We start from the raw sequence: 12,621 nt of genomic DNA on the forward strand, positions 1-12,621 counted from the left end.
TCCCTAAGATTTTAGAAAGAAAAGATTCCTTTTTCTTTGATGTATTGGCCTTTGGGAAGAAATGTTCAGGGATATTTAAGATCAATCCATTAGAATTCTTCTTTGTTGTTGTTAAGTCACTTTTCTTTGCTACAGAATGCTATTTTTATGAGTGCTTATGCTTTTTTTTTTCTTTAATAATAAAAAAATATGTATGAGTGGGGCCAGCAGGTGGTGTGATGGTTGAGGCACTAGACTCCCAGAAGATCCACTGTGGTTCAAGTCCTTAACTTGGCAGCTTGCATTCTCTCTCTGTCTCTCTTACATTTTTTTCTGATGAGTGCCTATACCCGATAGAAAATTTTAAAAAATAATCTAGTTAATTAAATAAAATTAAAATGAGGGACCAGCAGATAATGTAATGGTTACATCTCTGGACTCCCATGTAGTCGACCATAGTTCGAGCCTCGGATCCAGCGGCTTAAACTCATGCTGGGTGTGTGTGCGTGTGTGCCCAAAATCCCAAGAGGAGATGGAGGAGAAGGGATTGTGGTATGGCCATCCCCCTGGGGATGATTTCTCACTGTCTGTCTCTCTGTCTCTCCGGCGAGCACACACACCCTGTAGCAAAAATCTCTCTCAAAAATTTTTTTAAAAAAATTATTTAAAAAAAAAAAAAAAAAGGCATGAGCTGGCTTCATGGTCTGGCAGTTAAGACAACCAGATCCCACGAGGCTGACTGTGGGATTCAAGTCCCAGACCCCATGGCTTGAGAAACACACTGGGCTCATGTGTGTGCATGTCCAAAAATCTCAGAAGGTGGGAGAGATGATGGAGAAGGGATTGCAGTATGACCATGTCCCATGGGGGGAGGGTGCTTTCTCACTCTCCTTCTTTCTTTGTCTCTCTCTACCTCTCTCTGGTGAGTGTATGCCCTCTCTTGGGGGAAAAAAAAAAAGTAACAAATTGCAAATATACTTCATTTAAAGCGATATACAATACAAATTCCAAGGGCCACTCAGTGGCTCAGTGGCAGTGCTCTGCTTGAGGGATGCTGGGTCCCTGTGGGAGTTCACAGGTTCAGTCCTTGGTCATCCTGTGCTCATCAGGTGCACTGCCCATGGTTCTGACTGGCTGGGAAGGCTTACGGCAGGTTGTGGTATGAGACCCTGATACGGATACTTGGTTTCTGTCTCTCACTCTCATGAAAGAAATAAAACAACTTAAAAGAATTTAAATTGGGCATAGAATTCTTTTGTATTATAGGATGTTCTACATTTATTTTAAAAAATATTATTGGGGGCTGGCAGGTGGCATGGTGGTTGGAACACTAGACTCCCATATGGCCAACTGTAGTTCAAGACCCGGACCTGGTGGTTAGCTTTCTTACTTTCCCTTTCTCTCTCTCTCTGGTCAAATTAAAAAATAATAAATTTTAAAAATGAAATAATTCTTTCAAGATATTTTTTGATATTTTATTTTTTAATTTTACGTTTTAATAAAATTCTCAAATTCCTATTGAAAAGTTAATACTGTATATTGGAGCTTGACTCTCTTGGAGTTCAGCAACAAAGGTAAAAAGCTCAGACTTTCTATTTTTTAGAATCACAATCGGCTCTTTTGGCCTATTTGTAGAAAGCAGGTTGTCCTAACAAATTTTGCTCAGCTTTTCTCACTTTTGTAAAATTTAAATACCTAGTCTCTGCATTTTATATAAAATCCTGGTGGGAAAAATGCCCATCCCTGATTAAGAGGACTTTTTTTTTTTTTTCTCTTATTTTTATTCTTTTTACCAGTATATCCGGAAATGTGAAATGAAATTAAGATTTCAATTCCAGGCCAGGGGTGCTTTTTTTCTTTCCCTCTCCCTTTTTCTCTCATGCATGTGAGCACATGTACCCACTAATGATAAATAAAAACAAAACAGAGAAATTAGAAAAAGGATTTAAATTTCTATGAACTAAAAGTCCTCTACTGTTCCTATTTATAATATTATGAGATCATTTGTAGAGTCCAGTTTATTATTTGTTTAATAACGTTAATACCTCTTCCGTGAAGACGAATTTGATGGTTTGAGTGGTATTTAATGGGACAAGGATACTTGTTTAAGTACTTTTAGGGTCTCGTACATTTTTTTCCATCAGTTCTTTTTACCCAGGTTGCTGAAGTGAAGAGAGTCTGAAAAGAAACAGATAATAGTGATATTCATTATCTCAAAGGAAAGTTATTTTTAATTTTTAAAATAATTATTTAACTTTATTTATTTATTTTTTAAATTTGACCAGAGAGGGACAAAGTAAGAGAGGGAAAGTGAGAAAGCAAGCCTCCAGGCCCGGGACTTGAACCACAGTCAGCCATGTGGGAGTCCAGCGCCCTTAGCCACCACACCACCTGCCAGCTCCTCAAAGGAAAATTATTTAGAAACCTTCCAGGAAATATTCCCAAACATGATCATTTTCCAGATTGCGAATAAAGAAATGAAAGCTCTGAATAAGCTATCGTATTAATTGTGAACTACTTTTTCCAGTTTAGAAATAACCAAGATCCAACCTATAATATCGCTGGCAGAAGGAATAAAAGTAATTCAGAAGAAATTTGCTCTTTGCTTCGTCCAAGCGTGTCAGAGAGCCTTGTTCAGGGCCTGACGTGAGTTTTAGATTCTTCGGTAAAAGTGGTGGTGTGCTAAGCTATATTTAAGAAGTTAATTTCTGTTCTTACGTTACGGTCTAGTGAATCATTTTTGGATTTGATACTAGAAATGAGTCTCTTGGTCCTTGTCATCCTGTGGTCTGTATTATAGGTCCAGAGGTTTAAAACTAGTAATAGTAATACCATGAAAGTCATCTGTCGGCTGTAGCTTCTGCTCTAGGGTCCTGATCTAACTCACATCTGACCACCAGCTCTGCTAACCACTCGCTGCGCTTAGGAACTGTATGCTAATTAAAAACGTTTTGGTAAGGCTGTTGTACCCTAGGTAAAGTTCAGAGAACACCCCCACCCCCCATTTTGGAGGGCTGGTTTCATAATATTTAGTTCTTTTAATGACTGTTTGACCAGTTATAAATTGTTGGGTGGTGAAAGGATTTATGATTTTTTTGTTGTTGTTGGAGGGGGAGGGTGGTCATTTATTACTTTTGGTTCTGTGAATCTGACTACATAGACCTAAAGACTGCCTGCCCAGTGCAGCTGGAGTCAGCACTATGTGCTCATTACCTACACTTGAGAGCTTTTTTTTTTTTTTTTTTTTTTTGAGAGGTTTTTGCTATAGGGCACATGCGCTCACCAGAAAGACAGAGACAGAGAAACAGAAAGTGAGAAATCACTCCCCAGGGGGGATGGCCATGCTGCAATCTCTTCTCCTCCATTCTCCTCTCAGGATCTTGGGCACGCATGTATATGCGCCCGGCATGAATTTAAGTCACCGGATCCAGGACTCAAACCAAGGTCGACAACATGGGAGTCCAGCAACATAGCCATTATGCCAACTGCTAGTCCCAAGAGCTCTTACACACTGCAGGCCAGTGCCTTCTTAGCTGTTCATTTATTGCTTTGTGAAAAAGAATACTATAGCAAGTTTGCTCAGCTTCATGTCAGTTTCACTTTTTTTTCATTAATTTTTTCCTTTCGTGAGAATGAGAGAGGAAGAAACAAGCCCTCTCAACAGGGTCTCACGCTGTGCCCTTCTCCCCTGCCTTCCCAGCCAGCCGGGATTGCAGGTGGACATGCATGGCGGGCAGGTATATGTTGACCTGGGAACTGAACCCCAACCTTGCTTATGGCTTCCAGCATCATAGAACCCAGCCTCGTAGAACACCGTGCTACTGCCACACCACAGTGCGGGGCCTCAGATTTTAAGTGTTACGCTATTATAACTTAGGTAATTTAAATTACTTTGTAGAAGTAGACAAATGAGAAACTTGATTTACTTCCAGCCCACAGAATGCCTTAATCAGTTACACTTGATATTATTATTATTATTTTAAGAATTATATAATTAATTAATTAATTATATAATTACTTTTTAAATTTGACCAGAGAGAGAGAGAGAAAGCAAGCAAGCTTCCAGGTCCAGGACTTGAACCACAGTCAGCCACATGAGAGTCCAACACCTTAACCACCATGCCATCTGCCGGCCCCTACTCTTGATATTTTATTTATTTATTTTTGTTTGTTTCTTTGTTTTTGGAGAGGTTTTCACTATAGGGTGTGTGCGCTCGCCAGAAAGACAGAGAGAGACAGAGAGAGAGAAAGCGAGAAATCACCCCCCCAGGGGGGATGGCCATGCCGCAATCCCTACTCTTGATATTTTAAAGGAGAAGAGACCCCAGGGGCTGTGGTGGTGGTGGTGCAGGTGCACTACTGGAATGGAAGCCATGTGGCTGACCACGGGTTAGGACCCTGGGTCTGCTGGAGCAGGTGCAGGCCCTGCGGGGATTGGAGGGCTGGGGAAGGACGGGCTGTAAGCACACCCCCACGCACATACGCCCTTTTATTATGAAGAGAGAGAGCAGGAAAGTGGACCTTTCTGTTAATAAATGGCTGGTATTGTCAACATAGTTTAACTAGGTTTGGGAAAAAAAACACTGACCCCACTTGCCAGGCAAATTGGAAGCTTAGGTTGTAACCTGAGCTTTTTCTTACCCTGTAGAATCTGGGAAGTTTGTTAACTTGAGTACTAAAGTTAATTTTCTGGACTCTAACTTGGTGAGTTACATCTGTGGTTTCATCACTGACTTTGAATGAATACATTTCTGTGCATTTTTGTGAGCTAAAACCTCCTGAAACGGTGTTAATCTTTAAGTGTATTGTTTCTATTTAACTTGAATCCATGTCACTAGTGTACAGATGTTTTGTTGTTCTTTTTAGTAGCTCAGAATAGTTAGTGGTTACTATTTGCTGACAGGGCCTCTCATTTTCTAGTTTAGTTCTCACAAGGAATTTGTGAGATAGGAACTTGATCATGTTCATAGACGATGCTAGCCAGGCTGAGCAGCTCCCCAAGTTCAAGCACCTATTCAGTTGTCAGACTAGAACATGAACCCGGTTAGCTTTTTTTCCTGAGGAGTCCCCTGCTCCTAAGCCCTCAAAGTCCCCTGGGATTGGCATGGCCTCTCACAGTCCATGTGTCCCCGCCCACCCTGCCTGCTTGATTCGCACTCGTGCATTGTCTGCTCTGATGCTCGTCACTATCTTAGGAGGGCTGGGGCCTGGGAATGTCCTAGGACCTATCTAATTTTCAGAGGTTTTTAGTATAGCAGCTTCTCACTAGAGTGGATTATAATGTTGCTGTATTTTATTGACTCCAAGGTTCAGGGTTTTGTTTTTGTTTGTTTTCCTTTCTTTTTCTCTCCACATCTGAATATTGCTAAAATCAGAATGCATCTTCCAGTGGACTTCTTGATAACTCTAAATTTACCAGCTAACGATGTTTGACCTGCTACTAAATCTTGCCTGCTATCTGATGTAGATAAATGTTCTTACGTGCTCCCTTCATTTCCATCTAGAACCATCTAGAGCCCCACATTTCCTGTCCTGGCTAAACCCGGTGGGGTGCGTTTAGTACCAGTACCTTGGACAAGAAAGACAAGGGTAGGAATGAAGGTTTTGGTGTGATATCCTCGCTTCTTCTCATACCGTTTCAGAACATTTCACATAGCGTATTAAAACAGTCTTGTTCTTTTCTCACCAAAATCAATACAAGGGAAATGGGATTTCTAATAGACTATTTATTATAAGCAACTATGTGACAGCACAGAACTTTGGCAGTCCTTGGCCTTTTTTGTTATATAATCCAGAAGCCATTATGTTTAACAGTCTTGAAAGGATATCCCAGTTATAAAATCTCGTGTGCATGTGTGCGTACATAGTTAAACCTCGCTAAAATGGACCTCTTACTCTAATACACGTTATCTATTGGGTCAGGGTTATTTAATTACCGAATCACATTCCCCACTACGTGTAATAACATTGGGAGGGCTGTGAAAATACACAGTTTGGGGGGTTTGTATGTATTATTACCTGGGGGTTTTCACATAACCTCAGAACTCGCAGGGAAAAGTGAGTTGGGTAAGTGTATTCGGAGCCCATAAGGCCCTTGGTGAGGATTTCTGGTACAATTGCACACCCAGTAGGAAACCGGAGTAAGGGCATCTAGTCACCTTGTCCCAATGACTCAAGTTCCCGGTAATCCTTTTCTTCATTCGTCATCCTTCTTCCTATTTGTACTTAGACTTTGGTGATGAGAAAAGTACATACACATATAAACAGGCACGAGCATTTTCGTTGTTGGCACGGTACCCAAGTCAGTAATAGGAGATTTTCAGAAGCCGAAGATCTCGCCGTCAGTATGTTGTCCTTCAGGACAGCTGTTCCTCCGAGATACCCAGCCAGAGGAGGTGGCGCTTTCGCGGTCAGGCTGCACAGCGGACAGGAACTTGAAAACACAGAATTTTGCTTACCAGAATTAGTCTCGTCTCCTGGTGTTGGACTGCTCTGCTCGGAACGTGGCGGCTTTCCAGCCTTCCCATTTGCCTTTCTGCATCATTTGATGTCCCTGACCATCTCTTCTCTCCGGCTCCCGGGACAGCCCTTTCCCTTTTCCTCGCCCATGTCCTTACTCCACTCTTCCAGCTCCATTCTCAACCATGTAGATGCTAGTTTCCCCCCAAGATTTGATCCTTGGGATTTTCTGTTCTTTACTTGGAATTTTACATTTTGTGACCATCATAGGTTAACGACTCATATCTACAGCTCTAGCCCTAGACATTTCTTCAGTTCTATTTCCAGTTGTCTGAGTCTACCTTTATCTTAATATTCAACAAATGTAGAGATTTTACAAAACTGTGGGGTTATGTCGGTAATTGTCTTTTTTTAAACTTAATTTTATTTATTATTATTTTTATTTTAAATTTGCTATAGGACACATGTGTTTATCAGAGAGAGGCAGAGAGGGAAAGTGAGAAAGCAAGCTACCAGGTCCGGGACTCGAATTGTGTTTGACCATGTAGGAGTCCAGCACTTTAACCACCATGCCACCTGCCAGCCCTAGTAATTTTTTTAACTGAAAGGAGAGGGAACAAATTGAATAGCTAGGTAGGCTCTAGACTTGTTATTTATGTACTTACATATTTGTTTTAGCAGAGACTTTAAAGTACGATTTAGTAATTAGGGAAAAAGAAACATTGCGATGTAAGGTTTTTTATTTGAGAAGTTCTCTATCTGTACTTCATGACTGTAATAAATAGAGTTCGATAAACAAGTTTTACTGTGGGGTGGTCCTTGTTCTTCTCATTCCATTTTTGTCCTCCTCTTTCCCCTCCTTTTCCATTCCCTTGGAAGAGAAAATAGCTCAGGAAACTGGCTTGCAGTCAGTGGTCTGGGAACTTCCGGGATTCATTACCAGATCCCCTGGACGTTGCAGTCTGACGCAAGTGGCATTGTTTGGGGATAGGAGTTGTTGTCATGGCTCTGAGACAGGGTGGCCAGGGTTGACAACTGCAGGTGTTACCTTTTGCAGAAATTCAGTCGGGAATGTTTTTCTGCCAACTTTCTTAATTCATCTGTTAAATGAGAAGACGTACTCCCCTTCTTTCCTTTTCCCACCTCACCAAGAACGGGCAGACCGGCTAGGGACTCCTGTTTCTGAAGATGTGGCAGTCTTTCGGAGTCTGTGTGTCCTCTGGAGCCGTCTTCTTGTCTCAGAACTCCCTTTTCTTGTCACCACAGACTTTGTTGTGAGTTACCCTGTCATCACCTATTAGGGACGTTTTCCGACTCTTTGTCCTTTCCATGGATCAGTTTCTGTGGATCAATTTTGATATAAATAGGACTTCAAAGGATTGTAGTTAGACTTGTATTTTAGAAGTTTTTGAGCTGAACTCTCTCTGTGCCAGATAAAATAGTCATGCGAGTATCAATGTTTTATGTTTACTTTTAACTGTCTTTACTGATAATGTTTTTAAATCCTCAGTTTTATTGGTGTTCTTAATAGAAACACTGTTCCTGATTGCTTAGACTAAATAATCTTTATATAAAATGCCACAGGTTGAAATGATCTAATAAAAACAGATGTCATAAGAATGGAGGCACTTTGAGACTACGCTCTTAGACTTTCATTAGCATTTATGGATTTCATGAAACTCCCACAAGACGTCTCCAGTAATAGAACCTTTTTTTTTTTTTCTTTTTAAATGTTTGTTTATTTCTTTCTTGGGAGGAAGAGTCACAAACAGGTACCCACAATAGATCTTGCCATGCCACAATTTTTCCCTCAGCCTCTCAGCCAGCCAGGATCACAGAGGCAGGCCCCTGTTCAGTTCAACCTGGGATCTAAACCCTGGCCTCCCACGTGGCTCCAATATGTGCCTATGTCCCGACTGCCGGGCCAGTAATATTTCCTTAAAAAGAAAGATAGCCAGGAGGAAAGGCTGTAGTTCTTTTGGCTCACAAGGCCCCGAGGGGGGAAAAAAAAATGGAAAAAGATACCCTTGGTTTTCTCCTTTTGGAATACATTTTTAGTAAGTGATAATTAATACTCCAAGGGTATTTTTTTCTTGATTTCTGTGATCAACACTAAACATAAATAATTGATGATCATGACACAGGTCAGTAGGGCAGTAATCGGCACCTAGTTATTTTGGGAAGTGGGGAGAGGTGACAGGAAGGAACTTTCCTTTCTTGGGAAACTGTGAGTACGGTATTTTAATGATAAAATATGTCCTTTTTTGGTCCCAGTTTTTAACAAATCCATACAATGAAAATGGCAATGCCTCTTCAGAGTTAATTTTTGAGAATTAAATGTGATAATGCATGTTAAGAGTTTAGAATACTACTCAGCATTTAGTAAGCCCTCAGTAAACTTTGAGAGTTGCTATTATTTTTTGTACTTTTGAAAAGGAAAGCCATATACAGAGACAGCTAATGGGGAATGCACCTGCAATTTAAGATCTAACAAAGTATTTAAGACATTTTTTTTAAGCGGTGTCCAATTTCTTATTCCACCTGTTTGTTGAATTTTGCTTGGAGAAAGTTAGCGTAAGATTTCAAATATCTTATTTTAGTTTATATGATAAATAAATTTAATAACAGAATCTTAAAAGTGAAATAACTACATCTATCCTTTTTTTCTTTGTTTCAGGTTTCCCCTCAAAAAACCTATAAGGTAAGTTAATTTGCACTTCTGACTAACATTTATGTTTAGTCTTAATTAGAGACATCCCTTGGAAATTATGGTAGATTTTTGTGATTTAGAGAATGCAAATTTAAGTAGTTTATAATTTCCAAATGTCTTACAAATTTAGAATATACCAGGAGTTTTATATTTTTTTCTAGACAATGTTGTTTTGATAATTTTTTTTTCTTTAGCTTTTGTCATCGAGCATGTGTGCTCACTGGAGAGAGAAAAATGGAAAGAGGGAAGTCACCCCCCGCCCCAAGGGGAATGGCCACACCATAGTCCCTTCTGCTCTATTATCCTCTTGGGATTTGGGGCATGCATGCACACACTCCCAGTGTTATTTTCAAGCTGACGGGTCCAGGACTTGAACAGCAATCTGCTATGTGGGAATCTAGCAACTTAACCACCACACAACCTACTAGCCCTTAATACTCTTTTTTTTTTTTTTTTTTGAGAGAGATTTTCGCTATAGGGCGCATGCACTCGCCAGACAGACAGAGAGAGATATTAGAGACAGAAAGCGAGAAATCCCCCCCCCAGGGGGGATGGTCACGCCACAATCCCTTCTCCTCCATCCTCCTTTCAGGATCTGGGGCACACACGCACATACGCCCGGCGTGAGTTTTAAGCCACCGGGTCTGGGACGCGAACCGCGGTCGACTACGTAGGAGTCCAGCGACATAGCCATTACGCAAACTGCTGGTTCCTTTTTTTTTTTTTTTGAGAGAGATTTTCGCTATAGGGCGCATGCACTCGCCAGACAGACAGAGAGAGATATTAGAGACAGAAAGCGAGAAATCCCCCCCCCAGGGGGGATGGTCACGCCACAATCCCTTCTCCTCCATCCTCCTTTCAGGATCTGGGGCACACACGCACATACGCCCGGCGTGAGTTTTAAGCCACCGGGTCTGGGACGCGAACCGCGGTCGACTACGTAGGAGTCCAGCGACATAGCCATTACGCTAACTGCTGGTTCCCAGCCCTTAATACTTTTAATATGAGAATTTTAAGATTTGTTCAAAGCAATACTTATAATTACTTCTTTTGAAGTGTAATAATTTTAAGATCTATGAATGTTTTAAATTCTGTGAAGCTTAGGAGGTGAAAATGATTACTAATTTTTTGTTTGTTTTAGACAGTCATTGATTTAATGTTTATCTTTTTATTTGTTGTGATTTTTAAATATTTTATTTTTTTAAAAAAATTATTTTATTTAACTTTATTTATTTATTTTCATTTGACTAGAGAGGGACAGAGAGAGAGAGGAGAGAGAGGGAGAGAGAGAAGAAAGTGAGAAAGTAAGCCGCCAGGTCCAGGACTCCAACTGCGGTTGGCGATGAGGGAGTCCAGCACCCTTAACCTCCACGCCACCTGCCGACCCTTATTCAGTGTGATTTTTTTAGGCCACCCAGTCCAGGACTCAAACTGCAGTCAGTCTTGTGGGAATCTAGTGCTTGCACCACCATGCCACCTGCTGGCCCCCAGGGACTGCTAGTTTTTTTTATGTGTTTTATCACTTTTGTGACTGTAACTCTAGTTAATAAACTTTGCCACTGGCTTTGTCTAGAATACTTTAAGACAATAAAGAAAAAACCCAAAACGTTCAATATCTGTGCCATATCCATAATATATTTATTTATCTCTAGGGATTAAGTGCCTCTTCCTCAGCACTTATGCTTCAACATCCGCTCTCTCCCTTTCTCATCTTAATTATCATAAACACTATTTAAAATACAGATAGTCCATCGTTTCTACTTATTATAGTACTCTTATCACTTTCAGAGACAGCGTAGTCCAGCATACAGTGCTTGCCTTGGCGTTTCAGTTCATCAGTAGTGTACGTATTACACTTTTGGTCTTATTTGTCACCCAGCCACTATCCAATCAGTGTAATTGCCTAGACCATAGAAAATGTAATAATTGGGACCAGCAGATGGCTTAGTGGTTATGTTGCTGAACTCCTACATAGTCAACCGCAGTAAAAGTCCCAGACCCAGTGGCTTAAACTCATGCTGTGTGCATATGTGTGCAAGCCCAAGATCCCGAGAGGAAAGGAGAATGGAGGAGAAGGGATTGTGGCATGGCCATCCCCCCTAGGGGGTGATTTCTTGCTTTCTGTCTGCTAACAAAAACCTCCCCAAAAAAAAAAAAAAAAAAAGAAAAGAAAAGGAAAAGAAGACATAATAATTGTAGTGACATCTGTGGCTAGGACTCTATAGGCAGGTTTAAAATGAGTTTTGCCTAAGGTTGATTGGTTTGTTTTCTTAAAAACTGTTCTCATGCATTCTGTATTCATATAATGATTTTGAACTTGACGTTAATGTATATAAGGTTGGGTAATGTATTTATAATTCATTCAATGGACTGTTTTCTTGTTAATTAAGTGGAAATGATAGTGATTGACATGTGAAAGCCACTAAAAAATGTAAGCAGTTATTTCTAAAAATAAAATAGATTTTAATACTTAAAGTTACTTTGTATTATTTTAAGCCTTTAAAAAAAAACAAAAACAAAAACAAGAGACAGCTTATAACTTGTAGCAAAGGCTGAATTTTAAAATTTCCTGAAAAAAAATACAGAGAGGCTTATGATACTGTGTAAGCTAAACCAATTTCCTAGTTTCTCTTTGTAAGACACTTTTAGGATTTTTAAATTAAGTTTTGATGGTAATGATTTTCTTGTAGTAATATTTGATCGCTTTGATTTAATTTAGGCATGGAAGTATTTTGAACCGAGAGTCACCAACAGATAAGAAGCAGAAAGTTGAGCGCAGTGCATCACATGATTTTGACCCCACAGGTAACAGACAGACAACGCTGTTTTTTCTTCCGGAGACCGTTGAGAGTTAGTGAATCTGGAAAGGACACTCATGCTGCTTGAAACTCTCAGGAGTAGTTGTTTCAACTGTTTTAACACTCTCCCTTCCCTTCCAATGCCATAAAGCTTTTGTATCCAGTAGGAGTGTAGCCATTTTTAACGTCCAGCCCAATATTCCACTGCAGGAGCCTCATCATAGAGTATTAAATTTACAAATAATGATCAAGGTAGGAGATTTTGATCAGACCAAGGACTTGGTACTAAACTAATCATGGTATGAGCCATAGTAAGTCATAAAGTCAAGGCATAGCAACTTTTAATTTCTCTAGTCATTTAAAAGCTCAGTTGTGATTATAGTGAATTAAACTATTAGATAAAGTACAAATTCAGAAATTAATGATCATCTCATTTTAGAGAAAGCAAATGACTAGAAATCTCTTTTTCTTCAGTGAGAAGGATGTGTGAGCTGAGAAAGCTGTCCTTTGGGAACTCGGAAAGCTGTCGGTCAGCCCGTGTGTCGCTCTCCTCCAGGGCTTTCATGTTAGCTGGCTTTCAACTATTTACGTTCTTATCTTGTGCCTAGAGATTGAACTCCTCTTGCAAAACATAGGCTTTTCCTTTAGCTTTCTCCTTGTACACTCACTGCATAT

The 12,621-nt window shown here is 40.1% G+C and overlaps 1 protein-coding gene across 1 annotated transcript in view; it reads left to right on the top strand.

The window, feature by feature from the left end:
• The window catches only part of ARHGEF12 (Rho guanine nucleotide exchange factor 12), a gene marked incomplete in the record, with an annotated part of 176,953 nt that overhangs the window by 82,663 nt on the left and 81,669 nt on the right, over positions 1-12,621 (top strand). Inside the window, 2 exon segments of the mRNA XM_027771983.1 lie at positions 9,116-9,139; positions 11,868-11,953. Coding sequence (XP_027627784.1) covers positions 9,116-9,139; positions 11,868-11,953 — 110 coding nt within the window.

Source organism: Tupaia chinensis, unplaced genomic scaffold (genome assembly GCF_000334495.1).
Source record: "Tupaia chinensis unplaced genomic scaffold, TupChi_1.0 Scaffold000247_1, whole genome shotgun sequence".
Classification (NCBI taxonomy): Eukaryota; Metazoa; Chordata; class Mammalia; order Scandentia; family Tupaiidae; genus Tupaia; species Tupaia belangeri.